At 34.6% G+C, this 26,522-nt stretch overlaps 1 protein-coding gene across 1 annotated transcript; it reads left to right on the top strand.

The window, feature by feature from the left end:
- LOC107298362 (lethal(3)malignant brain tumor-like protein 3) lies at positions 1-26,345 on the top strand (the record flags this gene model as incomplete). The annotated part of the gene is made up of 12 exons (XM_029286506.1): positions 1-133; positions 5,954-6,065; positions 7,370-7,374; positions 8,580-8,767; positions 12,482-12,611; positions 13,461-13,545; positions 15,594-15,685; positions 18,780-18,884; positions 19,534-19,669; positions 21,925-22,016; positions 23,632-23,783; positions 26,269-26,345. Coding segments are annotated over exons 1-12 (1,276 nt in total), but the record flags the coding sequence as incomplete, so codon positions are not given.
- Positions 26,346-26,522: the final 177 nt, after the last annotated feature.

Here is a 26,522-nt window from a genome sequence, read left to right as displayed (position 1 = left end):
GCTTCCTGATTTATTTTACAGGTTATCCACCATGAATGAACCAGCTTGTAGTGGAAATGGGCAAGACTTTGATGTATTTAGTGTAATGGATTGGAAAGATGGAATTGGTACCTTGCCTGGAAGCGATTTGAAGGTACAGTAATTGCAGAGATGTACACAGAGCAATGTATAATGTTTTATAAAAAGGTGTGATTATTTTAGTTAAAGAACAAAAGAACAAAAGGCATGTTATTTTTAATTGTAAAATATTACATAGCAGTAAAGTAACAATAAAGGTGTCAGTCCATAATATAAAAGAAGCAATAAAATGACCGAGTAAAAACAAGAGCAGCATATTAATCTTAGATTTTAACTTTAACATCTTAACTTCAAAGTCTTAAAAGTAAGGAGCTTTGGAAAGAAACTCCTCTGATAGTTGGGATATCCCCATACAACTACAACTGTCACAGCATCTCCACATCATATGATCAGAATTCTGGCACTTGGCAACTGGCATACTACGGTTGCAGCATCCTGCACTCGTGTGATCACCACTTCATAGAAAGTTTGCTGACCCAGTAATATGAACATGATTTTGGAAGATTGAATTGCAGTTATATGCAAGCTTCAACTAATCATAAAGGCATTCATTGTTATTTCATGGAGTAAGGAACTGTTCTATGAATGAAAACACTGAACAGGAAGTCATTGGGAAAACGATGATAAATGGGACAGGGAACTCGATTGTAAAATGGCATGGTTGCAAAATGCAAAGTCACATGAATGCTGACTTAATGACAGCAATTCTGGCAGCTCCAGTTGCAGTCGTTAGGTGAATCCTGCATGGTCATCAGATGTGATGTCACGTGATTGCCATTTGCAGTCTCCTACCAGCTTTCTAAGTGATTTTGTTTGTTGGAAGCTGGTAGTGAAGGTTGCGACGGGTGATCACGTGACTATGGGACACTGCAGCCTTGTAATTGAGTCCATTTGCTAAGTACTTGAATCACAATCACATGACTGCAACATTGAGTCATGTGGCTGCAACATTGAGGATTGTCCATAAACCTCAGTGCCATCATAATTTCTAATGGTTGCTGAACAAATGATCATTAACTGACGATTACCTGTAATTCTGAGGGCTAAACCCTAGAGGTCACATCTCTGTATGTGTATGCTCATATAAAGAATCATCTCCAATAAATACTGCAAAGAGAAAAACTTGTCAAATGTATCATTTGATCACAAATAGTGACAAAGAAATACATTTTTTTCATATTTATTTGGGGGTATACACAAAGATCTTAAAGCAATTCCAATGTGCAGTTCTATGGAGCTGAATGGAGATTTGATTCCAAATTATCTCCTCAGCTCTAGTTCCACTCCTAGACTGCTGTACAACATTTCCACGCTCAGCATTCAGAACGTTTAATTGAGGGAAATGAAATGTGTCCTATTAAGTTTTCAAGGATCATGCTGTTTTGCCTCTGGTGCTTTCATCTTTTCTCCTATCTCTTTTTCTCTTCTTTCTAGGCTGAAACTTAAATTTAGAGTAAGTCCTTTTGAATTTCTGAATAAATAAATAAATAAATAAATAGAGGATGTTTCACATCTATGCTTTATTCTTTAAGCATAATTTTTAAATAAGGTATAGGTGTGTGTTTGAGGAGAATGCTTGGGCTCATCAGCTTCCTTCTGTGCAGAAAGGGGGGCACACTTTAAATACAGGCTTTTAAACACAGGCTTTTTGTTCTTCATTGCCTTCCTTGTGCTGAGGAGATGACTTATTCCTCCTATCTGCTTGCTTACATTTTGGAAAGTGGCTTTCTAACTAAAATGACTTGGGGTTTCCATTGGAAAAGAGATTAATGCAGCAATAATGCCAGAAGATTTTTATTATTAATTTATTATTTCTTTAAGTTGTTTAAAAATATGACCAAGTCTAAATGTAGGCCAAATATACAAAAAAAAAATTCAAACACCCCTCCCCCATCTTCAATGCATGGAAAGTGTCTTACTTAAGCACTAGAATTTTTTGATTTTTCTATAGCACCTACAGTCTTGTCATTACTCGTTCTTTTCTGTCTCCAGCATTTGTATTCAGCTTATTCTTCCCACCTAAATACAAGTCATACTTTACTCATACTGAACTAATCATGCATAATACCTCTGTTATAGTTGATTAGGGTTCTTTAATTAGGAAAATGTGGGAAGAACTCTCCCACTTTGGAATAACAGCAGTTTGGAGCAATCTTATTTGTAATGATATTAGATGAAAGATGTTGCCCATTTTTAAACGGTAAAGGTATCATTACTTATGATACTCAAGGAAGTGGATCAATTTTATTCGGATTGCCTCACATTGCAAAATGCCAGGGCAGTTTTCAGGATAGGACTTTGAAAATGAATAGTTTGGGGAGGATCTTAAGGCAATTCTATAAACTTTAATTCTTCAACTTGATCCAGAACAGATTGTTTTTGATAATTCAAATGGTGAATTAAGATTTTTATTAAGTGAGAAGGCTTAGAATCACACCAACAACAATCCTAGTTGGTATGGGAAACCTCTTCCTGACTTCAAAAGAAGAAAGATCAAACAAAGGATCGTTCCAGAAAAAATATTTATTAGTAGTACATTAAAACACAGATCCTTTGAATTATCTAAAAACAGAATATCACACTGCACTGTTATTTTTCTTGTTTTTAGTATAAAATGGTGGATTATTTATAGAAAGCAATTTCATATATGAGCCATTTTTTTCCAAGCCATTTTTTCTTGAAGACTGCCTGCAAGAAAGTGGGTCTTTCATTCATTATTCAGATTTGCTTCAAACATTGTATGTTGCAAATTATTCCAACATCCAAATTTGTGAGTAAAATGTTCAGACAAAATGAAATAAAAATGCTGCAGCAGTCTGGCATTTAATGCAATAAGTAACTTTCATCTGCTGTAGAGTTTCAAAGTTTGGGAGTTTTCCATTTGTCAGGCAAAGGAGTATGTTCAAATCAGAAACACTTCAATATATTACAATTGCTGTGAACTGGGTAAAGGACTTAAAAGTTGATATTTTCCAAACTGAAGAGCATATATAAAAGTGAAGGACCCTGCTTTTCTGAAGCGTTCTGATGAGTACATACAATCACCATCACCTTTGGATTCAAGTGCTGCAATTAAATTGGACAAGCTGCAATAATTTAAAATTGCTTCCTGGTAAAGTAGCAGTATGTGGAACATTTTTTTAAATTTTTTTGTACTTGTGTGCTTTTTCAAGTGCCCTGTTTTCAAAGTGACGTTGCAAGTATGCCTAGTACATTGTTATTGCTAACTAAACAAGTGAATGCGTCTATTTTAAAAAAAGCATTCTGAAAATAGATATAGCTGAGCCTGGGAATACATTCAGAAACGGACATGTGCCAGAACCTAATGGCCAAAAAAGAGCTAGCCAGGAAATAAATCTATTATCAAATCTGGTTTGCAAGCATCTGAAAGTGCCTTAAATTATTCCATTTCCTTACTTGGAAACTGTATTAGTACATTCCATTTACAAGCAGTTCCCATTGTCATTGTGTGGTGCAGGGGTGAAGAGATTTAAGGCTTGGGGATGCTATTTTGATTATATATAGAACCTAAGGTAGCAAACAGGAGCCAGCTGCAAAAAAACACGCTCTTAGAAGGCTGAGCCCCAGAGGATTCTGTCCCTCAGAGCAAATATCAGAGGATGGATACTCTTCAGGACCACAGCAGGAGAGAAAATAATTAAATTCCCCATCTATTTCTGCTGCTGTCCTAATCCATTCTCCCAGCTGCTGCTATTTCCATTTTTAACCACCTGCATGTTAAGTGCAGTTGTCGCAGATATGCCTTGCTTTGAGAGTGCAATCCTTTGAAGCAAAACCACAAATTGACCTTTACGTGGTTGAATACAGGTAGTCCTCAGCTTACGAACACAGGATCACAGCCTCCTCTGTCACAAAGCGATTTTCTGACTTTTTTTTTTTTTGCCATGGTTGTTAAGTAAGTTACCATGGTCATTAAGCAAGTTTGGCTTCCCCGTTGACTTTGCTTGTCAGAAGCGCCCTGGGAAAATTGCAGATGGTGATCGCATGACCCTGGGATGCTACAACTTTTGTAAATACATGCCGGTTGCCAAGCACCCTGGTATTAATCAAGTGCCTGCAGGGAACCTGTGGTGATTGTAAGTGCGAGGACCGGTCATAAGTCACTTTTTTCAGTGCTGTTGCAACTTCAACTGGTTGTTAAACAAGTTGTCATATGTTGAGGACAAGGTGTAGTGGAGCAAAGTGGCTGTGTTATTTTTTTTCTTGACTGATCAAAGTGATTTTTGCACATGCACAGAAGCCACTTTCTTCAAGGCAAAGGCACCAGTTTGATTAGCCCCATATCCATGCGTTGCAACTTACAAAGCAAGACTTTTCTTTATGAAAGACTGAAATGGAGTAGGTCTGCTTTCCATATCCCTAGAACAGGGGTGTCAAACTCGCAACGCCATGTGACGTGTCGCGACATATCGTGACTTTTCCCCCCATTGCCGGCAATGGGATGGGCAAGGTTTCGGCATGACGCATCCATCCCGTGGCCCGGCAGTTTGATACCCCTGCCCTAGAAACACACATTTAATTTCATTTGGACCTCTCTTAAGAGCATAAGTACAATGCAAGTAGAAATTTATCAGGAAAGCAATAAAATTTGGCACAATAGTGAAGAAACATATCAAGAATGTTTATGTAATCTAGCACTGGCTGAAATGACATTAATTTTTATTCTGGGGTGTTATTATGTGTAACAGGAGCGAATAGCACATAAAGGATTTTAGACTAAATTCTATGTATACAGTTCATTTTTGAACTAGATAAAAGTGCTAATACAGTATGTATGTGCAGAGCAGAAAAAAAAGTAGCCCCTACCTCTGTTTACAGTCAAAATTCACTGCAGGGGAAACAAAAGAGAAAGGAGAGGCTAGCAGAGACAGGAGTTTACTGTATGCACTTGTCTTTGTAAAAGCGCTGCTATCTAGAAAAATTGATGTTGTCTTTTTTGTTGTTGAAAAATGAAACTGCATAAAGCCATTCATTCCCATTCAGAAAGTCCATTCTCAAATGTATTTTCAATGGAATTATACGTGACCACTAGATGGTACTGGCATTCTACTATTTTTTTCTTTCAATAGCCTCCCTTAATTTTACTATCATTTAATTATAAAGCCTTGTTTATTTTATGTTCACACTTTCTGTAATTTTCCCCAACGTTTTCATCTTTGATATGCATGCTATCCTGAGAATTCTGGTCCTTGCTCAGTCTAAAACTGGAACAGATGTTTAAAAGAATATATAGAAAACTCTGAACTCAGGAATATGTTCAATGAGACAAACGCACTCAGGGATAAGCAGCCTTTGCCTGTTATTTCAGTTCATGTGGGAGAGACTGATATTTTTTAAAATTCAGAAGACAATATATAAATTAGATACTGAGTGGGATATAGCACCATAACTGAATCAGCCGATTCCCCCATTGCTTTGCTTGCTTGGAAGATGGCTGGGAAGGTTGCAGATGGCAATCATGTGACACCAGGATGCTGCAACCATCGTATAAATAATATACTAATTGCCAAGTGTCTGAATTTTGAACACGTGACCATGAGGATGCTGCAGTAGATGTCAGGGGGAGGATCAGTTGTAAGTCACTTTTTTCAGTGTCATTGCAACTTGTCCGCAAACAAGGGTTATAAGTCAAAGGCTGGCTGTACATGTAGCAATGTAAAAGCTTCTTTTGATTTTTCTGTCTAAAATCAAGTCCATTTTAAATAAGTAATGAGATAATTAAGGAGCCAGTATGATGAAGAATAATAAATATCACCGTGTATGTGTATGTGTGTATGTGTGTAATATACAAACTACAGTTGATAACTAAAACTTACCTGTTCATATTGTGTTTTTTTTTACATGTTAAAATCAGTTTTGTGTGAATGAATTTGGTGCTCTAGAAGTAATCACCGATGTAACAGAGATGGAAAGTGTTAAGAAGGCTACAGCTACCACAACTTGGATGGTGCCAACTGTCCAGGAAGGTCAGTGCAGTGATTTTAATTTTGTTTCTTGGCATCCCAATTTCATGCGAATATCAGTGTGTCTGGCTTCCTAGGCAAGGTTATAATTTCTGATGCGCATATATTTTAAATAAGAAGAGATGGAATCTAAGCAGAATTGTTCTACAAATACTCTTAAATTTTGTTTCAAGGAATGAATCGTAGTGCTATCGTAAATTCTCATTTTTAAACAGTTTGGGGCAGCAAGTAATGGAGGGGGGGGAGAGGGAAAGTGAAGACCGAGACCAGAGATATGCATTTGGCATAATCCAAGCATTCCACCTAAAAAAACACCTTGCTGTTCTACCTTCCCTGCTACTGCCACAAGGGAAAGAAAGGACTAGACCTGTTTGTCTGCTGGATGGGGCCCCAATCAAGTGCTTGCTCTCTTGGCCTGGAAACAATAGTCATGTTAAATGCAGTTAAAAACATTCACGTAAACATTGGCTCCAAATCAGCAGGATTTATATTAAAAGTAAAAAAGCTACTGTTAATGAATTTTGCTTAGAAGAAGGTTGCAGCTTCTGCTTTCTTGTAATATACAACACCACCTCTCGGCTCACAGAATCACATTTTGTCTCTTGAAATAGTTAAGCCACGATTCGAAGACGGAACAAAAATAAAACAAAAGCGGCACCAGATAAAAGGATCAGAGAAGGCAGTTCCGTAGATTGTTTAAGGTTTTTGTGGTTCCTTTATATTTGTCTGTGGTAAAACTAAAACCCAATCTTCTTGTGCCCATGGAAAACTAATAAGAAGCAATTAAGAACTAGGTGATAGTATTCTGAATATGTCAGAAAAGAGCTACTGAATTAAATTGTGTTCTGGGCTGAAGTAGGCAGTTTCTGGCCTCAGGGATATATAAGGCTGTGTGGGAAGACCTGCAAATTGTTTTGTAAGCCCCAAAGTGGCCATAACCCAATTTAGGAAAAAAAGACAGATTACTTCATCTACTTCAACTCTGCCCACTCATTTCCCTGCTCACTATGGTTTCACTCTCCCCCAGCTTTTATATTTGATTCCCCGATAACCAGAAGATTGCCCATTCCTGCTCTAGATGCTGGATATATGCAGACTTGTGCTTCCAGGAAAAGGAGCTTATCTTTCATTTATGAAAGAGACCAGGTTCAACAAACTCTTAGCAGTAGGGAGAGTCTAAAGGAGATTTCATTTATGAATTCTTTCATTGCCTTGCAGCCTACATGCTGATCCACAGTCCTCTGGAACATCTCTGCAGGAAGATGGCAAATTCATCAAAAATCACTTGTCCTTATTTCTCTTGTGAGTTCCAGTGAGCAGAATTTTGCTCATCTGGGATCCAGTCTAATAGCTTTTATATATTGAAATCTGTTTGACGGAATATTTTTCCAAAGTTCTTAAGCTTGCAAACCACTTGATATAAATAGTAATTTAAATGTTGACTAGTAAGGACTTAAGAAGTGTCTTGCTGGATTCGACTGTTGGTCAGTCTAATCCATCTGTTCTCGCAGTGGCCAACCAGTTACACAAGCAAGAATTCTTCCATGAATCTGGCCAACCCTTTTTTTGAATCCAGCTAAGTTGGTAGCCAGTATTATATCTCTCATGGCTCCAAATTCCAAAGTTTAATTATTTATGGTGTAAAAATACTTCCTATAGTTTTATACGCCTTATTCATCTTCTCTCTTGTTCCTTTCTAAAATAAATGCCCCCAAAGTTGCAACATTTCCTTGTAAGATGCAGTCCTTTTATCATCTTACTTTCTTTCCTCCGGACTTTCTCTAGTTCCACTATACCCTTTTGAAGATAGGGTAACCAAAACTATGCACTATATTTTAGATGTGGCTGCAACATTGATTTATATACAGTCATTATTTATTTGTTTGTTTGTTTATTTATTAAAGTTTTATTCCTCCCATCTCCACTATAAGGCGATTCTGGGTAGTTTACAGATTATAAACAAATAGAAAAATAATTAAAATATATTAAACTATTAAAACAATACATATTTAAAAATTTAAAACTATACAAAAAACAAAACCATGGTTTTATGATATTGGTTTCTCTATTTTCTGTACGAATTCTATTTATCCCTGACACGCTGTTGACGTGTACATCAGATGCACGCTGTACTGATATCTTCATTGAACTGTTCACCATCACTCCGAGAAATAAGATTGTTGTTGAGTAAATGGTTTAGATGAAGCCAGTAAGATTTTTCCAAAGTGTCAGCTCTGATAGCTTGTGGGAAGCCTGAAATCCCTTTTCAAAATGGGTATTGGTAATTAAAGAGGTGCAGGAGGTTGAACTCAAAAGCAAAAAGATGCTTTGGAGCACGCAAGTTGTAATATAGATTGTTCTACAGCCGCAAAAGCAGCCACAAAATCTTGGATAAAAGATACAGCTACTTTAAGGAATGGTAGACGTGCTAGGTGTGTTTCCCAGCTGAAAGTCTTGGTCATTTTGTTTGACATGATTTATTGATATGCTTTTTTTCCACCTGTATGTCATCTTGAGTATTCACTGCTTTCTTTCTTCTGTGTAGCATTCTCAGAAAAAACAGACGTACCACCAAAATTGAAGGAAACTGCCAAGTCAGATGGGCTTCATTTTTGTGAAAATTGTTTTCAGTCTGGAACATCAGTGGAGTTTGTAGCTGGAGAAAGAACTTGCAGCCAAAAATGTGCCCATCTGTTTAAAAACAAGTAAGGGTTAATGTAATACATACAACACAATATCATTGCAAGTACAGATTCTGTTGTTGCCTAAGAGAACACTGATTAAAAATACTTGCTGAGCTGTCAGTTGATTTTTAAAAAAATGAAATCTGTGTTGTATTATTGTGCTAATTACTGCTGGGTTGTTTTTTTTCTGAAGCAAAGGAGAAAAAGTACAGGGATATTAGAGGCACTAGGTGCTATCATGCAAGCCTTAAAGCGGTTGCAGGTGCAAATCTTCCACCCTTAAGAAATTCCAGGGCTAGAACACAAATGATCTTACAAAAATTCAAACATTTATTTGTTAAGAATGCTTCTATGTGAGTTCAGTGATGCCATTTGGGGATACTGTAGATGGTGTAGTGCTTTTGATGCTGCATTATTGACCCCTGTTCAGTTAGATAAAACAAGGCAGATATTTTCTACAATTGTTTAAATAAGTTTATAAATAAAAGAATTCCCAAGAGCTTGAAACAGAATTGACCTTACACGTCTTGGAGAAGCCATATTTTTCTCAGTAATTACCACTGTTTGTTTGTGAGCATAAGATAAATCTGCCAGAATAGTCATATATTTGATTATCGTTCAGTATAATTCATAGCTAAGTGTCAACAGGATGCAGTCTTGTGCACATTAGGACAGCCATATTCTTTGAAAGAGAACAGGAGCATAAGAAATTCAGAAGCAGTCTTAAAAGAAGTAAACCTGCAAAAAACACATGGCTGTCAAAGATAGGTGCTTCATTCACATTCCTGCATGCTACAAGAATTGGAACAGTTCTGATACACATCTACTAAGAAATGAATCCCAGTAGGTTTGACTTCTAGTTAAAAGATTGCAGCATCAGTATATATTCATAGAATTTTGCTTATTATATGAGCTTGTGATAAAAAAAGTTTGCATTATTCACTTTGATTTTATAAAGGTTCTATTTAGATGCAATCCAATATATTGGAATTTACAGAAGCAAAGTGATGTGTGTTTTTTCAGGGCCATGCATTAACTGTTTCACTCTCTATCAATAATAGTATAGTTCAGTTTATTCCTAATGCAAATAGTTATTGCCTAGTTGCTTTTACTGTGTTCATTTGAAAAATTTGTTTTACTGGGATTGTACTCATTCCTACATAATAATCTCTTCAATCTTTCAACGGATTGCAGTCTTTCTTCTTTTTTTAAAGGTTTTTATTAATTTTTTCCCATACATTCAGTAGTATTTATTCAACAAATGTGCTGTCTGTGTTTATATTCGCTAATACATATTTAGTTCCTAATCCTTTATTCTTTCTTCTAGCCATCGATAAAATAAGTACTGAGTTTGATAATATTCCGTTTCTTCTTTTTCTTTCAGTCTCAGAGTCAGTCTATCCATCTCCGCGCATTCTAATATTTTTTAATTATTTCTTCATCTGATGGTATTCCTTCATTTTTCCAATATTGCGCAAATATAATTCTTGCCACTGTTGTAACATGCAAAGTTAAACATACGCTTAATCTTTTCTGTTATTATACCTAATAAAAAAAGTTCAGGTTTAAAATCTACATGTTCTCCCAACATCTTTTCTAGCCAGGCATGTATGTTTTTCCAATAACTCTTTGCTTTGGCACATGTCCACCAAACATGATAATAAGTGCCTGACTTCTGTTTGCATTTCCAACATCTATTTGACATGTTTTTAAACATTTTTGCTTGTCTTGCTTGTGGCAAGTGCCATCTATAAAACATTTTATATAAATTTTCTTTGTGGGAAGTTGACATTGTCAGTTTATAATTTCTTTCCCATAAATTTTGCCATTTTTCTAATTCTATGTTATATCCAAATTTTTTTTGCCCAATTTATCATTGTTTCTTTAACTTGTTTGCTTTACATTTTCAAAGTTAATAAAAAATTATAAATTTTCTTAATTAGTTTCTCATCAGAAGTTAACAATATCTTATCAAACAAGGTTTGCTCCTTATAAAAACCTACAATTTAACATCTTTATCATATCTAGTTTGCATTTGTAAATGTGCGCACCATGATAAATTGATACCCTGATTTTCCATTTCTTGTTTAGATTTTAAATTCCCTTCAAAGTTTAAAATATCTCTATATGTCCAGATTTTTTCAAAGTCAACTAAATTTGGGTGTACAAATGCTTCCATTGTTGACAACCACCCTGAAATTTTCAGATATATTTTACATTTTATTTTTTCCCATGTTAATAATACATTTCCTATATAGTGATTGTGGAAGTATTTATGAATTTTATTTTTCCCTTACCATAAGAAAGCATGCCATTCCAATTGTAAATCATGCACCTCCAGATATAACAACCTTTTGTTTCTAAGAATTATCCATTCTTTTACCCATGTTAATACAGATACTTGGTAATATGAAACCCACTCTGGTAAACCCAAACCTCCATTTTCCTTGGCATCTTGTAACATTTTCATCTTAATTCTAGCTTTCTTTCCTTGCCAGATAAATTTCAAAATTAATGAATTTAAATCTTCAAAGAATTTTTTCTAAGTTTTATAGGTATTGTTTGGAATAAAAATAAGATTTTCGGTAATATATTCATTTTCACTGTAGCAATTCTTCCTAATAGTGACAATTGCAAGTTTTTCCATTTTTCCAAATCCACTCTTATTTGATTCAATAGTTTTGTATAGTTATCTTCTTTTATCATTGAACATCATGCTGTTAAATATATTCCCAGATATTTGACCTTTTTAACTATTTGTAATTCTATTTTTTTCTGATATTTGGTTTTTTTGTTTATCTGAAAGATTTTTGACTATTACTTTACTTTTTCCTCTGTTTATTTTCAGTCCTGCTATTTCTCCATACTGTTCTACCTTTCCCAGTAGTTTAGGAATCATCTCCAAAGGTTCTTCTAAAATAAATACCAAATCATCAGCAAATGCTTGTAACTTGCATGCTTCACCTTTTATTTCTAGTCCTTTAATTTATGTATCTTGTCTAATATTTCTATTTAAAATTTCCAAGATCAGAATAAATAACAACAGAGATAATGGACATCCTTGCCTTGTACCTTTTCTTATCTCTTTTTTGTTTTCTTTGAAGAAAAACTCCATTTCTTTTTTTTGCTAGTTCTATAAATTCTCTTTCTTTTAATATAGATTGATTCAAATTGTGTCTTTATATCCAACATTTGTTCATTTAATTTATCAAAATTACTTTTTGTCTCTTCGTGGTTTCTTTGTATTGATTCTTGAATTAATTTCAATGTGGTTTGCATCTCATTTTGGGCAGTGCTTATTTTTTCATGCTGCAATATTGTTTCAATAGATCCCTGGCTTGTTGGGCTAGATCAGGGGTAGGCAACCTTGGCTCTTTTATGATTTGTGGACTTCAACTTCCAGAATTCCTCAGCCAGCATGGCTGGCTCAGGAATTCTGGGAGTTGAAGTCCACGAGTCATAAAGGAGCCAAGGTTGCCTACCCCTGGGCTAGATGTTCCAACAGAGGGTGCAGAAGAAGTTTTTTTTTCATAAGTCTGGTGACATTTGATTGCAGTCTTTCTATTATTCCACTTGACAGCATTCAAATTTGCTACTTCTTTCTTTTAAAATGCCCTTTTAAAGTATGTGCTTTGAGGAGAAATAGGAAAGGAAAGGTTTGAAAGATGCGACGTCTGTTTTGTGAATCATAACTTTTTCCTTGTAGTAATTAATGCAATTTAATTCTCATTCTAGGGAATCAAAGGAGGAAAAAGAAGTGTCCGAATGCAGTGATGAAGACTATTCTAAGGGCATTCAAAAGAGAAAAAGCAAATTGCCATCCAAAGGAGAGGTTATTGAAGAAAAGGATAAAGACAAGGAAACAGTTAGTATTTTTCAGTTGATAGTTCTAGATTAGACAATTTCTTGTAGTTTTAGTACTGTTCAGTAGTCCATGCTTGTAAAACCTGTGTACTTTAAGCCTGTTGCCAATCATAATTTGTTCAGGGGTAGATTGAACAAATCATAAATGGACTATGTTTTAATCTAAATTTAACTGATTTGCCTCATCTCATGAGATTTCTAGACTACGTGATATTTCAGCAGTCTCAAATCATTTTTCTCCAAATTTTATGAACTTGATTTTTTATTTGAAATCTTATAAGATGTAAGTATATTGAAATCTTGTAAATTTCAACACTATCATGGCATTCCAATCATTTGATTGATAGAGCAACATTCATTTAATTTTGCCATTGACAAATATTGTGAATTCTTGCTGAATTGGATGTTGGAGCTGGGCTGGTGTTAAACACATATACTCTTCTGACTATTGCATTTATTTTCATGTAGATAGAATGAAAGAATAGTAAACTGTATATCTGTTTTACAGTGTAGTCATTTTCTTACAGAGTCTTATAGAGAGCATATTGCTACTCTTCTCTCTTGTACTGAGAGAATAATTGGGAAAGTCCTGTATTGTAGTTCACTGTTAATATTGCAAATCAAAATTGAATTTTATTCATACATCTAGTTTCAGGTGTACTTAAATTGTTCATCATACCATCTTCCTAGTTTAACACCACTCTGCAGGCTGGAACTTCATTCTCCATTGATTTTTACATGAACTGAATTCATATTTAAATATTCAAAATAGAATCAGAACAGAAACATCTGTGTTTGATCATTATAAATGATAATTATGCCTGCCACAATATTTAATTTTGCAATTTAGGAAGAGAACTCTGAAGGAAGAATACTGAGAGTATCTCAAAGAGCCACAAGGAAAAGGAAACGAGAGGTGGCAATTTTAAAACAAAGTAAGTTGATATATAATACTTTAGCAGAATTAAGTTTTCCTTCAATTCCTCAAAAAACTTAAAATTTGTCGTGAGGTAAATGGATTGATTAAGTGTACAATCAGAAGTGAACAACCATATTATATGAATGTGTGGATTTTATACAGTATATAATTTATACAGTTTGCAAATATCTTGTGGTCATTGATTTTTCATAATGCCACATGTGAACATTTCTATTGTATGTTTTGTCGATAAAATTGACGTAGCCCCCATCCTTTGGAACATCATTCCCTCCCCCTGCTGAGGTGAGGTTGGTCCCAATTCTATTAGTTTTCCAGAAAGCCCTTAAAACAGAGGCGGCAACTGTGACAACTTTATGACCGGTGAACTTCAACTCCCTTGCTGGCTTAGGAATTCTGGGAATTGAAGTCCACAAGTTGTAGAAAGTTGCCATAGTTGCCCTGCCTTCAGACATAGCTTTATCAACTAATTTAGTGATACTATGATAGGGGAACCTGTTGGATATCTATATGACAGTTAATGGATGCACTCTGGTTTTATGCCATTGCTTTTTAAAATTTGATTTATCTTGTTTTTATTTTAATTTAAATTGATTGTTTTCAATCAGTTTTTATACATTCGTGATTATTAGGTATGCTGCACAGCGTCACTAAATGGGATGGGCAAATGGTGGGATTCAAATATGTTAACAACCGATTCTCTGTGTGGATGCCACTTCCGGAAGTCCATTCTGGGCCTGGGCAACAAAAAATTAGCTACCGGTTCTGCCAAAGTGGTGCGAACCGGATGAATCCCACCACTGGGATGGACAGCTATGCAAATACTAAATTAATTAAGTAATTAAATGAATGTACTATTATTTTATATTTAGTCAATAATATCACATTATAATAGCTATGCTGTACATGGTAAAACATTCAGTATTTTGTAAAAGAAAAAAATGGAAGAGCATCTTCCTTCGAGTGCTTACATTTTATTGTTTTATTAAAAGCTTCAAATATTCTGTCTTTAATGTTCCCCATTCCATAGGAGAGTTTAAAGTAGATGTATAAACGAAATTAAGACAATACTCTTCCCTGAACACTAATGGGGATTTCTGTTCTGCATAGATGAAATTGTTCAACTAATTTTTGGGAACATGTAGAAAATTAAGTATTGCATATTTCAAAAAGTGACAAATCCAGAGTGTTAACTAAGTAGTAAAATGCTACCATATCACTGTGGAGTTAGTTTCCTAAAAGAGTGAATATGCTTCTTTAAGGAAAATAATAAGATTAGGCAGTATTACTTACCTGTAAGCTGATCTCTAATATTCAGTTTGATGGTAATTATCTACTATCTCCGCTGTCTTAATTAACAGCAAGCTGTTACAGTGCAGTTCACACAAATAGAGGTAGTCCTCGATTTACAACCACAATTGAACCCAAAATTTCTGTTATTGAGACATTTGTTAAGTGTGTTTTGCCCCATTTTACAACTTTTCTTGCCACAGTTGTTAAGTGAATCACCACAGTTGATAAGTTAGTAACACGGTTGTTAAGTGAATCTGGCTTTCCCCTTTGATTTTGTTTGTCAAAAGGTTGCCAATGGTGATCACATAACCTTCGGACACAGCAACGGTCATAAGTGTGAGTCAGTTGCCAACCCCCTGAATTTTGATCACAAGACCATGGGGATGCTGACCATGGGATCATGTGGAAAATGATCATAAGTCACATTTCTCAGTGCCGTTTGAACAGTCACTAAATGAACTGCTGTAAGTCAGGGACTACCTGTATAGTAACATTGCGTTACTAGATTTGAAGTGTATGGGATGATATTACCATATTTAGCCAATAGTAATACAAAATTTTTCACCAAGATACTTCTTATCTATGAATGGGGCAGGGAAGAGAATCATCCTATACTTGCTGGTAAGATGTTTTTCAGTAGTTTGAAAGCAAAAAAATGGACAGTTACCTGAGTGCAGATAACAGCTTACACGTGTCTTCTGTGACTAGATTTTATTTTCTAATTTCTTTAACTGCTTTGATTTCTAATTTCAGCTTTAATGTCAAAGGGAAAGAAAGCGTGGAGTTGGTCTTCATATTTGGAAGAAGAAAAGGCTACAGCAGCACCTCCTAAGATTTTTAAAGAGGTAAGCTCCCCTGTAAATTCCTAACTGATTGGTTTGAGGAATATATACTTTGCTAGCTAACTGTCTTAAATAAATGTGAACTTAAAATTTTGACATGGCTGATAAGGGTTATGTTAATTCCCTTACTTATGAAAGGCGGTTCACAGATGTTACTATGTTTATATATAATAACTGATGTAGAGATTATCTCAGGTGTTGTTCTGTTATAGATACCTGCATATAAGTGGGCAGGTTTTCATAGTGATAACATAGTTCTGGAGTTCTAATTGTATTATATTTAACTCTTCTAAACATTTGTTATTTAAAGCAGCGGGCTTTAAATGTTGATGTTAATTTAGCTAAGCATGCTTCTGCCTCAGTTTAAAACTGAATTGTTTGAATTGTTATTTCATACTTCCTTATATTTTTATACCAATTGATATATTTTAAGATGATTTCTGTATGCTACTAAGTGCCCAATTCCAAAACATTGCAATAAGAATTCATTGGTATTATTACTGCTGGCAGCCTGAAGTGTGAGCCCTAGCTGTATGCATTTGTGCTTGGTTTCAGTTTTGTACACTGATGAAGATACGTTTTAACCTGTTTTCCACACTCCAGATTCTGGGATAGGATTAGGTATATCCATTTGGAATAAATTGTCTCTTTTGGTTATAGGTTTTTTGGTTCACACATTGTTTATTCTTTTTTGCTTTATTTTAGCAATTGTGGATTTTTTTAAAAAAATGCATGCAGCTTAGAGTCAGTAATGAGTTAGAGGAGGGACTTATATATCTCAATTATATATATATATTAAAATATTGGAGCACATAATACGAACAATCCTGAATAGAAAAGAAACCTTTCAATAGTTGTAATGGTTAGATAATTAATGGCTTTTTAAATTGACATTATGTAAAATATTTTTGTATAGACTGAAATAAGGATTGTGTCAGTGAAACAATAAACATAAATCTCATAATTTTACAGGCAGTTAAATCATTCTAGATGACATCATTCTGGCATACAAAAACAGTGCTCTTTATATGCAACATTTCTTTGCCTCTTTTTTTTCACACTGTATCCATTCCTGGTATTCTTCTAATGTATATATAGATCAGTGATGGTGAACCTTTTAGACACCAAGTGCCCCAAAACCAGCCATCCCCTACCCCACTCCTGCCCCCTGCCCGGCCGCAGGGCCACCTACTACCTCCACGGCCCGCCATAGATCACCCAAGCGGCCCTGCAGTGCCATGTTAGCCACACCCTCTGTCCACGCCCCACAGCATCATCTGCGCGTGACAGTGCGCGAGGGTGGAGTCTTGTCCCTGCTGCCTGGCTACCATGTCCTTGGCTGCGCTGCTCCACACGGGCTACACCCGGGGGCGACTCTCCTCCTAGGGGGATGCTGGTGAGGAGGGGGCCACGGGGGGAGGCAGGGCTGGGGCAATGCCGCCTCTGGCATGTGTGCCATAGGTTCGCCACCACTGATATAGATGCTGTTATACCTACAGTATGGATGCTGTGAAAATAGTAAGTTATTATGGAGCAAATTTAATAAGAATTACATGAAGGACTGCACAACAATCTACAATACTGTATACAGCTTAAGTTGAATGCATGTGGGTCCTATGTATTTTGACAAGATCGGTGGTTATAGCTTTGATTACTAGCAACCTCTGGCGAGAAGCTTCAGTTGATGTAACTGTACATCAATAATTTTATTGGAGTAATCCTAATTATCCAGTTACTGTTGTTAATAATAGTCATTAAAGTAGACAAAAAGAAGTGGTGAGACTTGGGTTCCTAGGAAAGGATTAACATAAAGTTGCGTATAATCTTACAGTACTTCCTTTGCCCCCTCCCCTCCCCGACATTCATAGACACACATTGCTTCTTAATTGTGGTTTCTTTTGCCTGGAGCATTGCCTTGTTTTGCTGTATGTCAAGCAGTTTCAAAGAGTGAAACAATACGTCTGTTGAAAACTCGCAAATCCATTCGTTCTTACACTTGTTTCAGTACAAGCAGTAATGCAAAATCCTGCTCGTAAAATTATTCTTTAAAGTAAATGTATAGATAATTGATTTTTGCATGGTTATATCTTCATGGCATAACTGGAAAAATCATTGTGGAAGAAGCAGATACTTTTCACAAACCAGAATTTTTGAACTTCATGTAAGAAATTTGTCAAACTCTTGGTATTAAAATTAATTTTAGCATAGTAGTAGAAAAACTTTCAAATAAATACCAACCACTGAAGAGGATCCAAAAAGTCAATTATTTTTCAAAGCTAGCAGGTTACTATCAATCCTTGGGGTTTTTTTTGTACCCAGATGAACCAAGAATAAGAACTACTAGGTTACATAGGTCTTAAAGAGAATGTTGATTACAAACAGTTTGACAATGTGTATTTGTTAATAGGAGATGTCAATAGAATTATTTTACAACGATTAAAGAAAATGATAACAGAAAGGAAGACAATTAGTATTCTTCATTGCATGAAAACATAGAGATGCATTTTCTGAAAGGAAGCTTACTTATATATATGACTTATACGAAGTCTCTTAATTGTTATTCCAACAAGCAATTCCTAAGCTTTGCTGCAGAGAGAGATAAGGAAGCACAGCTGTACTCATCCTTGTATTTACTGTCTCTGCTTAAGGCACAAACTCTAAAATCAATTAGAAACTAAAAGGCGTAACTGACACAGTAAAGAAAACCCCATTCTTAAAGGTCATGCAAAGACATATATGCAATATTGTATTGTATAATGAAGCATATGATGACATAATTACTTAACCTAAGTTCAAAATACAACTCGCACTGCAGGAATGTAAAAGATGAAAGAGGAATTACACAGAGCCATTAATCCGGAAATATATTAACATATTTATTACTTGGGAAATGCATAATGTACTTTATACTGAAGATTTTGATCTAGTTTATGTCCGTATAGCTTTTCTTGAAAAATGGAGGTGGGGAAAAAAGTTTCGTTAGCTGGCATCAATATGGAAGATCTGGATTTTCTTCTTAAAGGAAAAAAATAAGGTATCTATCTTGGTGTAGTTTAGAAATGCTTATGTTAAATAAAACTTGACATTTTACTTCTAGTACCAGTCCTTGCCATACAACAAAAATGGATTCAAAGTTGGAATGAAACTAGAAGGAGTGGATCCTGAGCATCAGTCAATGTACTGTGTGCTTACAGTAGGAGAGGTAAGTGGCAGGTGATCCATTTGTCTGTATTAAAAACAAATTATAGTAGGCAATAAGAAAATAACTGCACCCCATCATTTAGAGCCAGGTAACAGAATTATAAACTATAAATAAGAATATAAGAAGAGCTTTGTTGCGCCAAATCAAACATTGAGTGTAGTCCAACATCATGCTTCCCACAATGGGGAATTGTTTGAGATTCATGTCCCTATAATGATAATGGCTATTGTTTTGCTTAGGTACCTTCAAAGTCATACTTTCTGGTACTTTTGTAAAGCTTTTTAATTTTTCTAAATTTCTAAATTCATCTAAATTTGTAACCATTGCATCTTTTATTAAATGTTGTGTGGTTTATTAAATGTTGCGTGATTCAACTTCATTGATTAGACCTAGGTTCTAATATTATTACAAGAAATACTTAGAATGTTTCCTTGGATTATAGCTGGAAAGAAATATTGGATTTTTACTTATAAACTATATATATATATATATGTTGAATGAATCTTGATAAAGATGTGATAGGTTTGCACTACTGTATTGAATGATTATGCTATCTAAAGTTTGTTTGAGAATTGTCCCCCTATTCAATAATTGACCCTCTAAGGCCCATGAGGAGATACGCTTCTATTTTTATATACTGTGATTTTAGATTTGTGGCTACAGAATTCGACTTCATTTTGATGAATATCCAGACTGTTACGATTTTTGGCTGAATGCTGATTCTTCAGATATTCACCCTGTTGGGTGGTGTGAGAAAACCGGGCATAAGCTTCATCCACCAAAAGGTACTAAGTTATCCATAAACAATTTATGATCTTTCTTTATTGTGTTAAGGCAGCATAGTTACACTTTTATAGTGAGAGACTTAGGAATGTACAAGTAAAAATTTATACTATAAAAGTAGTATACTCCTTGCAGAAATCCTTCCATTCCCCATCATCCAGTCAGAGCTGAAGAAGCTTCTTGGATGAGAAGCGAAACGTCTTCAAAGAAAAACAAGAAAGTCTAGTTGCCTCGTGAAAAAGCACCTTTGGGATAACTATGACCTGGATGATTGAGAAACTCCATAGATATGTGATCGATCATACAAGACTCATAAATGAATGCTTTATCCTTCTATGACACTCTTCAATTTTTAGCATCTAATTCTAGCATTGATAGCAATTCCATTTTTTTCCACTGCAAAAGACATTTTCTGAGGTGTATTTCTAATATTAATACAGTTCCCTGTTCCTGCTTGGTATTGCTTTCATTTTAACAGACCAATGTTTGTGTGTGTCTGTGTATAAAACACACACACACAGGAATTTTTGGTTGCACTCATCTCCACTATTCGTTTAGATCCTATGTTTTATCTCAAGAAGGTAAGCCTGCATTGTGATCTGATTTTGCTTCCTAAAGTGGACCTGAAACTATTCTTTCTCTCCTATTCTATACTGAATTTGGAATTGGATTGTTCTTTTCACTTTTGTTTGTCACGTCTTGGCTTTTTGTGTACTCATAATAACTTCTCACACAACATTGTAGTTGTTTTTTTACTCTTTGGGAAAAAGAAAGATTTCTATTTCCTCTTAGCAATTTTATCACTGGATTAAGGACATCAATTATTAACTGGCAACCCTCTTGCTTGTTAATGTTTATGGAGTCACTGTATTATCCATTCTGGTTGGAGAGTGAGACATTGGCACCAGCTCCAAGTAAGATTTGTTGTTCATCTACAGTTGCTTACCTGTAATTGCCATCCCTAAAAATAGTCACCTCTGCATTCACAGCATCCTTGAAACATCCTTTCTGCAGGTGCTTACATTCCTACTGTAAGTCCAATACTGGATGGGAATGCAGATGTCTTTGTGCAGATTGCCATCAACATTTTTATAACTGTAGAATGATCTAGAGAAGGCTGCAGCATAGGCATAACACTCACAGAATTCATTTAAAAAAACCACAGTCAGGGGTAATCAACTGGTTCTTTGTACATTACTTCCATTGGAAATGTTTTGAGGCCAAATTTAGTTTTTGTAAGTAATATCCAAAAAAAGCTTGGATTTAATTGAGGAAAATAAGCATATTAGGTACAATGTCATCTTTAGTAAGAGGGCAACTTCAACTTTGAATACATTTGGTCCATACTTCCGAACTGGTTGAAGATACTTCTTTATTTCTCTTAATGCAAAACAGGTTTCTCTAGGACAGATCACAAAATCAAAACCAGAAAAATAGAGGGGTGTTTGGTAACAGCATGCAATAGTTTGTTATTGATCTTTAAAAATTGTTTGGATATCATAGGTTTCTTTACATGTAATGCTTAAGCTATATTATGTCACTATATTTAACCTTGCACTAATTCAGAATTCTTTTCTTGGCAAGCTGTTTTTTTTCCCCTTTTCATTTTTTTGCCTTTGTGGACATAGTTAACAATGAAATTATCAAATATAGTTCATATTGTACCTTTATAATTTAGGATTGCAGACTTTTGCTATTTTCACTTCATAAAATGATAAAATATNAAGCTATATTATGTCACTATATTTAACCTTGCACTAATTCAGAATTCTTTTCTTGGCAAGCTGTTTTTTTTCCCCTTTTCATTTTTTTGCCTTTGTGGACATAGTTAACAATGAAATTATCAAATATAGTTCATATTGTACCTTTATAATTTAGGATTGCAGACTTTTGCTATTTTCACTTCATAAAATGATAAAATATTAGACTTGTTAGTTACAAGAATTTCAGTGTGTATTATTGGCAAATACTGCATTTGTACCTTACTTACGTTAGAAAAAAGATATTCGTAACTTCTGAAGACAGGCTAGTGCTTTTAGAATTTTCAGATATTACTGACTGATCTTGTTTTTAAATTACTATGGTGCCTGTAATTATATTCTCAAGGGGCTTTTAAAAGTTAAATGTCTTCTGTTTGTTCTTGCAATGGACAGTTTGGCAGACACTGAATGGTGATACTGACAGAAACAGCTGCAATTAAAGTTAAGTGCACCTCAAATTTAAAAAAAAATGTTTTATTCTTCTTTATGGTTTCCAGGTTATAAAGAAGATGAATTTAATTGGCCTGCATATCTGAAGAAATGTAAAGCTCAAGCTGCTCCTAAATCCTTGTTTGAAAACCAAAACACAGTAAGTTTTTTTCTTATATTTATCTCTGTGTTCACATTAGCATTTGTGTAATATATTGATATACCCAATGTAGTTAAAAAATTTAATGGATTTTATCAATGTAATAAATCAACTCCTTATAGTAAATTTATATAATAAATTTGTACATGTACAGTACCTATCTCTTTACTTATTTTCAGGAGATTTTTTTGTATTTTCTATATCTTTTTTCTGTGCCTCTTGATGTTAATTTAATTACTTGAAAGTGTTTGTTAAAAGCTTTAATTTTGGGGGTGTTTTTTTTAAAAAAGCATTAGAATAGTATTTTCCTATATGGGTAGAAGAGGGTAGCCATTAAATTCTTATTTGCACGCCTTTTTATTCAATTTTTAAAAAGAATATGAAATCTAAGAAAAACTATTACAAAGTAAAGAACAAAGAGGAAAGTGCAAAATTTGCCAGCTTGATCTAAGAAGTTAGAAAACAGAGACTGAAAGTTCTAATCCTGCCTTAGATATGAAAGTGGCTAGGTGGATACTTTTAATAATTATTAAAATAATAATTGAACTCATATCAAGTCTGAGTAAGAATTAATGTGATCTTGTAAGATTTACGTGAAGGAAACTTTATCAATAGTTTTTCCAACATCCTTTTTTGACTGTCTGACAGTCTGTCAGTATTGAAGTAAATTAAATGTAAAAAAAGTTGATGTAGGGGATTACAAAATGGATGAGACAGAAATAAAAGAAGTCTGAATTCAAATTTGTTTTGAAATAATCCAAATATTTGATTTAGGAAATAAGAATTTATTTTATTCCCAAGACAATATGATATAAGATATAAGATACACCTTTAATACAGGGTCACACCTCATTGACTTCACACAAGTCCTAATTTGACTGAGTGATTACATATTCACTGTCAGGCACAAGAAGCCAGGAACAGGAGTAGAGTTCAAAACACGAAAATTTATTTCATTCTACCTATGTAAAAGAATCTGATCTACCAATTTGGCTCTAGATAAAGACCAGCAGAATTCACGGGAGGTTGGATTGAGCTCCCTTGTGGGAATGTAATGACTGTATGTTTTATGCCATAATAAGCTAGGAAAGGCAAATTTATTTTGAAAAGTCTGTGAAAAGTTACTCAGTTTTAACAGTATACCATGTAGTAAGATGGGCAGTCAGTAAAATAAAATAATGAAATAAAATAGATAATTTAGAACTCTTTTTTTTAAAGTTCAAAATTATGCAATGTCAGAAGAATTTGAGGATGTAGAGCATAGTTCTCCAACCTTTCCAGCTTTGTGGACCCGCGGGGTGCGGCAAGGGGTTGGTTACGGACAAACGGCCAGCAAGCCTGCACAAATGGAGCTTGCACACATATGCTCACCTGCTACTCGCGCAAGTGGAGATGTGCATGCTTCTGGGGTCCAATTCAAAATGGCTCACAGCTCAGGGATTGTGGATCCCTGATGTAGAGGCTTTTTTCAAAAATTAATCTGCAGTGTTATGTTTGGTTTGGTTTTTTATTGATCTGCAGTTTTCTGTTTTCTTCTGTTTGACACTGTCTTGCTTCATGTGGTTCAATAACCAACTTTCTACTCAACATTATTTTTGAACCTCTCTTTGATTAGACTGTGATCCCATCAGGATTTCGAGTAGGGATGAAGCTTGAAGCAGTAGACAAAAAGAACCCTGCTTTCATATGTGTTGCTACAGTAACTGACATTGTGGACAACCGTTTCCTGGTTCATTTTGACAACTGGGATGAAAGCTATGACTACTGGTAGGAGTGTTTTGATGATAGAATTCTAGAGATACTACCCTTTTTCCCCCCTCTGGCTACATTGTCATTTTTCTATTTAATTAGGATGATCAGATTTTTTAAAAAATCATTTCTCCTCTAGAATAATTTTATATTTTACAGACCCCCTTAAAGAGATGTAGCTGTTGGTAGCAGTGTAAAGAATAAAAGTGATAATAAATGTGAAAGTTAGAAAGAAAAATAATCTGAAAGTGAGAAAAAAATTACAGGCTAGAATACAAGAAAATATACTTGAGGTCAGAGGAAAGTTTTTGAAAACTTTTATGTGGTCCTCCTTGGGTTAGAAATTAGATGTGGAAAGGCAGAAACATAAAAATAATGAAGCTGCTGAACTTTTGCAGTCTGCCAATGAAGCCTCCTGCATTGTTATGTGAAAAGTGTTGAGAGACACAGGGCCTTCTTGAACACGATGGGTAGACAACAACTTAGAGTTGTTTCTGCTCAAGTTCAGATTGTTTCCTTCTTTACTTCCATCTCCTGTATCCAGTAGGAGTTCTAGGAGGTGCCTTGTCAGAACACAGGGAACTACTAGGAATCCCAGGCACATTATATACAGCAATTGCACTGGAATAAAAACCAGATTTGAATAAATTTGCCAAGGGAATTGCTTTCCACCGCTTGGAATGGTTTTAATTTATAAAAGAGTCACCTGGTAACTCATGGGTTAGCACAGTGTCACAGGTCCTTAATATGACATTGTGATAGCTGGAGAACTTTTGAGATGCTTCCAAGGTAAAGCTTTGAAAGGACAAAGACTTCATGGAAAACTATATTGTAATTCCAAAAATACAAACAACTAGCCTATAGTTTAAAGACTATAAGCCCTGCACCCTTAATGAAATGAGGAGAGAAATAGAATTATTTTCAAAAGCCAATTAAAATCTAGGATAGATAGAACCATGCTTATTTCTTTAGGAGAACCCTATTATGGCAGTAAACCTGATAGGCTGGCTCTTTAAAAACTGCAATGGCACCATGAATGAACTCAACAGAAAATATTCATATTGTGCCATTAATGCTTAAATTTATATTTGCGAATAGCCTTCCTAGTCTCTTCTTCACATTCTTCTCCCTATCTACAAGTACTTTTTCTTCTGCAAAGCAGCTGCAGATATCTTCGGATTTAGAAGGAGGCAAAAGAGAAGTCATTTAACCTTTCTCAGCAGTGTATCCTTTCAAATTCCTTTTATTCTGCCACAATTCTCTCCCTCAAACTGAGGAAAAGAATATATTTTGGTGACTTGGACACAAATAAAAAAATAGCTGCCAGAAAATAGCTGCCTGCTCATAATTTGTAATTAATGTATGGGTTTAATTCAATCTTGCATTTAACTATATTCCTGATTGCGAATTTATAGATCTCCAAAGTCAAGAGTCATTTGTCCTGTTGCAACTTACTCTGCTTCTTTGCAGCTGCAAGAGAAGGGAGCTTTTTCTCTTGGGTGCAGCCTACAGAATATTCAACAAATATGCATTTTATTTCTAAGGCAATATCTCCCATAAGTCAGAGAGAGGCAAAAAGGAAAAGGAAGACCTTTGTCAAGGATTTTTTTTTTAACCTTTGGGAGATAAAAAGTGGATCGCTAATAAGACTGCTTCCATTAACACAAAACATGTATGACTTATAAAGTTCCTCATCTGAACACTAGATGGGGCTATAAGATGATCGGTATATTATAAGATGGATATATGATACTATTAAATAGAAACCAACAAAAATATTTAGTTAAACTATCCCAATTTTAAAAAATGAACAGTAGCATGGGTAATAGAAAAACGCAAGCAGAATTTTTTTGTTTACTAATACAGTAATAATATTTTTTTTTTAAAAAAGCAAACTATTAGAATTAGTATTTTGTATATAGTTTACTATTTTATTGTATTTCTATGTCTCATTATTTTCTTAACTTGTATCTGCCTAGGACATAGCTTTTTATAGAACAAAGACACGTAACATAATGCAATTTTAATATTCATTTTTCACCTCTCTGTATACTTAAGGTAATTACTAGTGTCTAAAAAGATGTTTATGTAATATAATAAATACAGTAACAAAATTCAGTAACAATAAAATAACCATAAATTAGTTTTAAATAATTAAAAATATTCAGATGCATCCAATGATGTGTTAAGCATCCATACAGGGCATTCTTTCTGGATTAGAAACTTTAAAAGTATAATTTTGTTTGTTAAATTGTCTTAGGCCAAATGTTTTTATTAGCAAATATATATTTCAGCTTTTCCTAAATATGTTCACACACACACACTCTCTCTCTGAAAAAGCATTTTCAATAGCATAATGAATTTATTCAGTGTTCCCATTTAACAAGCAGTCCAGATGTTCATGTGTGCCCCACTGGCCTTGAATTGTAACAGAAGAAAATCTTAATTGCAATTAAGATATTTATAGGAGAGGTACACAATTAATACAACATCTTTCCTGCAGGTGTGAAGCAGCTAGTCCACATATTCATCCCGTTGGATGGTGTAAAGAACATAGGAAAACACTTGTAATTCCTCCAGGTCTGTATAAGATAGTTATAACTTTACATATTTATTTCACTGGTTTAATATTTATAATGAGAAATTATTAGTGTGCCAAAATTAAAAATCTCTCAATTTAAGAGTGAGTTAGGTAAAAACAAATAAGAATTTATGGTTGGATTTTACGATTGGACAAGGTAGCTTCACATGCATTTT

The sequence above is a fragment of the Protobothrops mucrosquamatus genome, unplaced genomic scaffold, assembly GCF_001527695.2.
Source record: "Protobothrops mucrosquamatus isolate PMUCROS unplaced genomic scaffold, P.Mucros_1.0 scaffold3915, whole genome shotgun sequence".
Taxonomy (NCBI): Eukaryota; Metazoa; Chordata; class Lepidosauria; order Squamata; family Viperidae; genus Protobothrops; species Protobothrops mucrosquamatus.
Note: the sequence above shows the minus strand (reverse complement) of the source record. Positions and strands in the feature narration are given on the sequence as shown.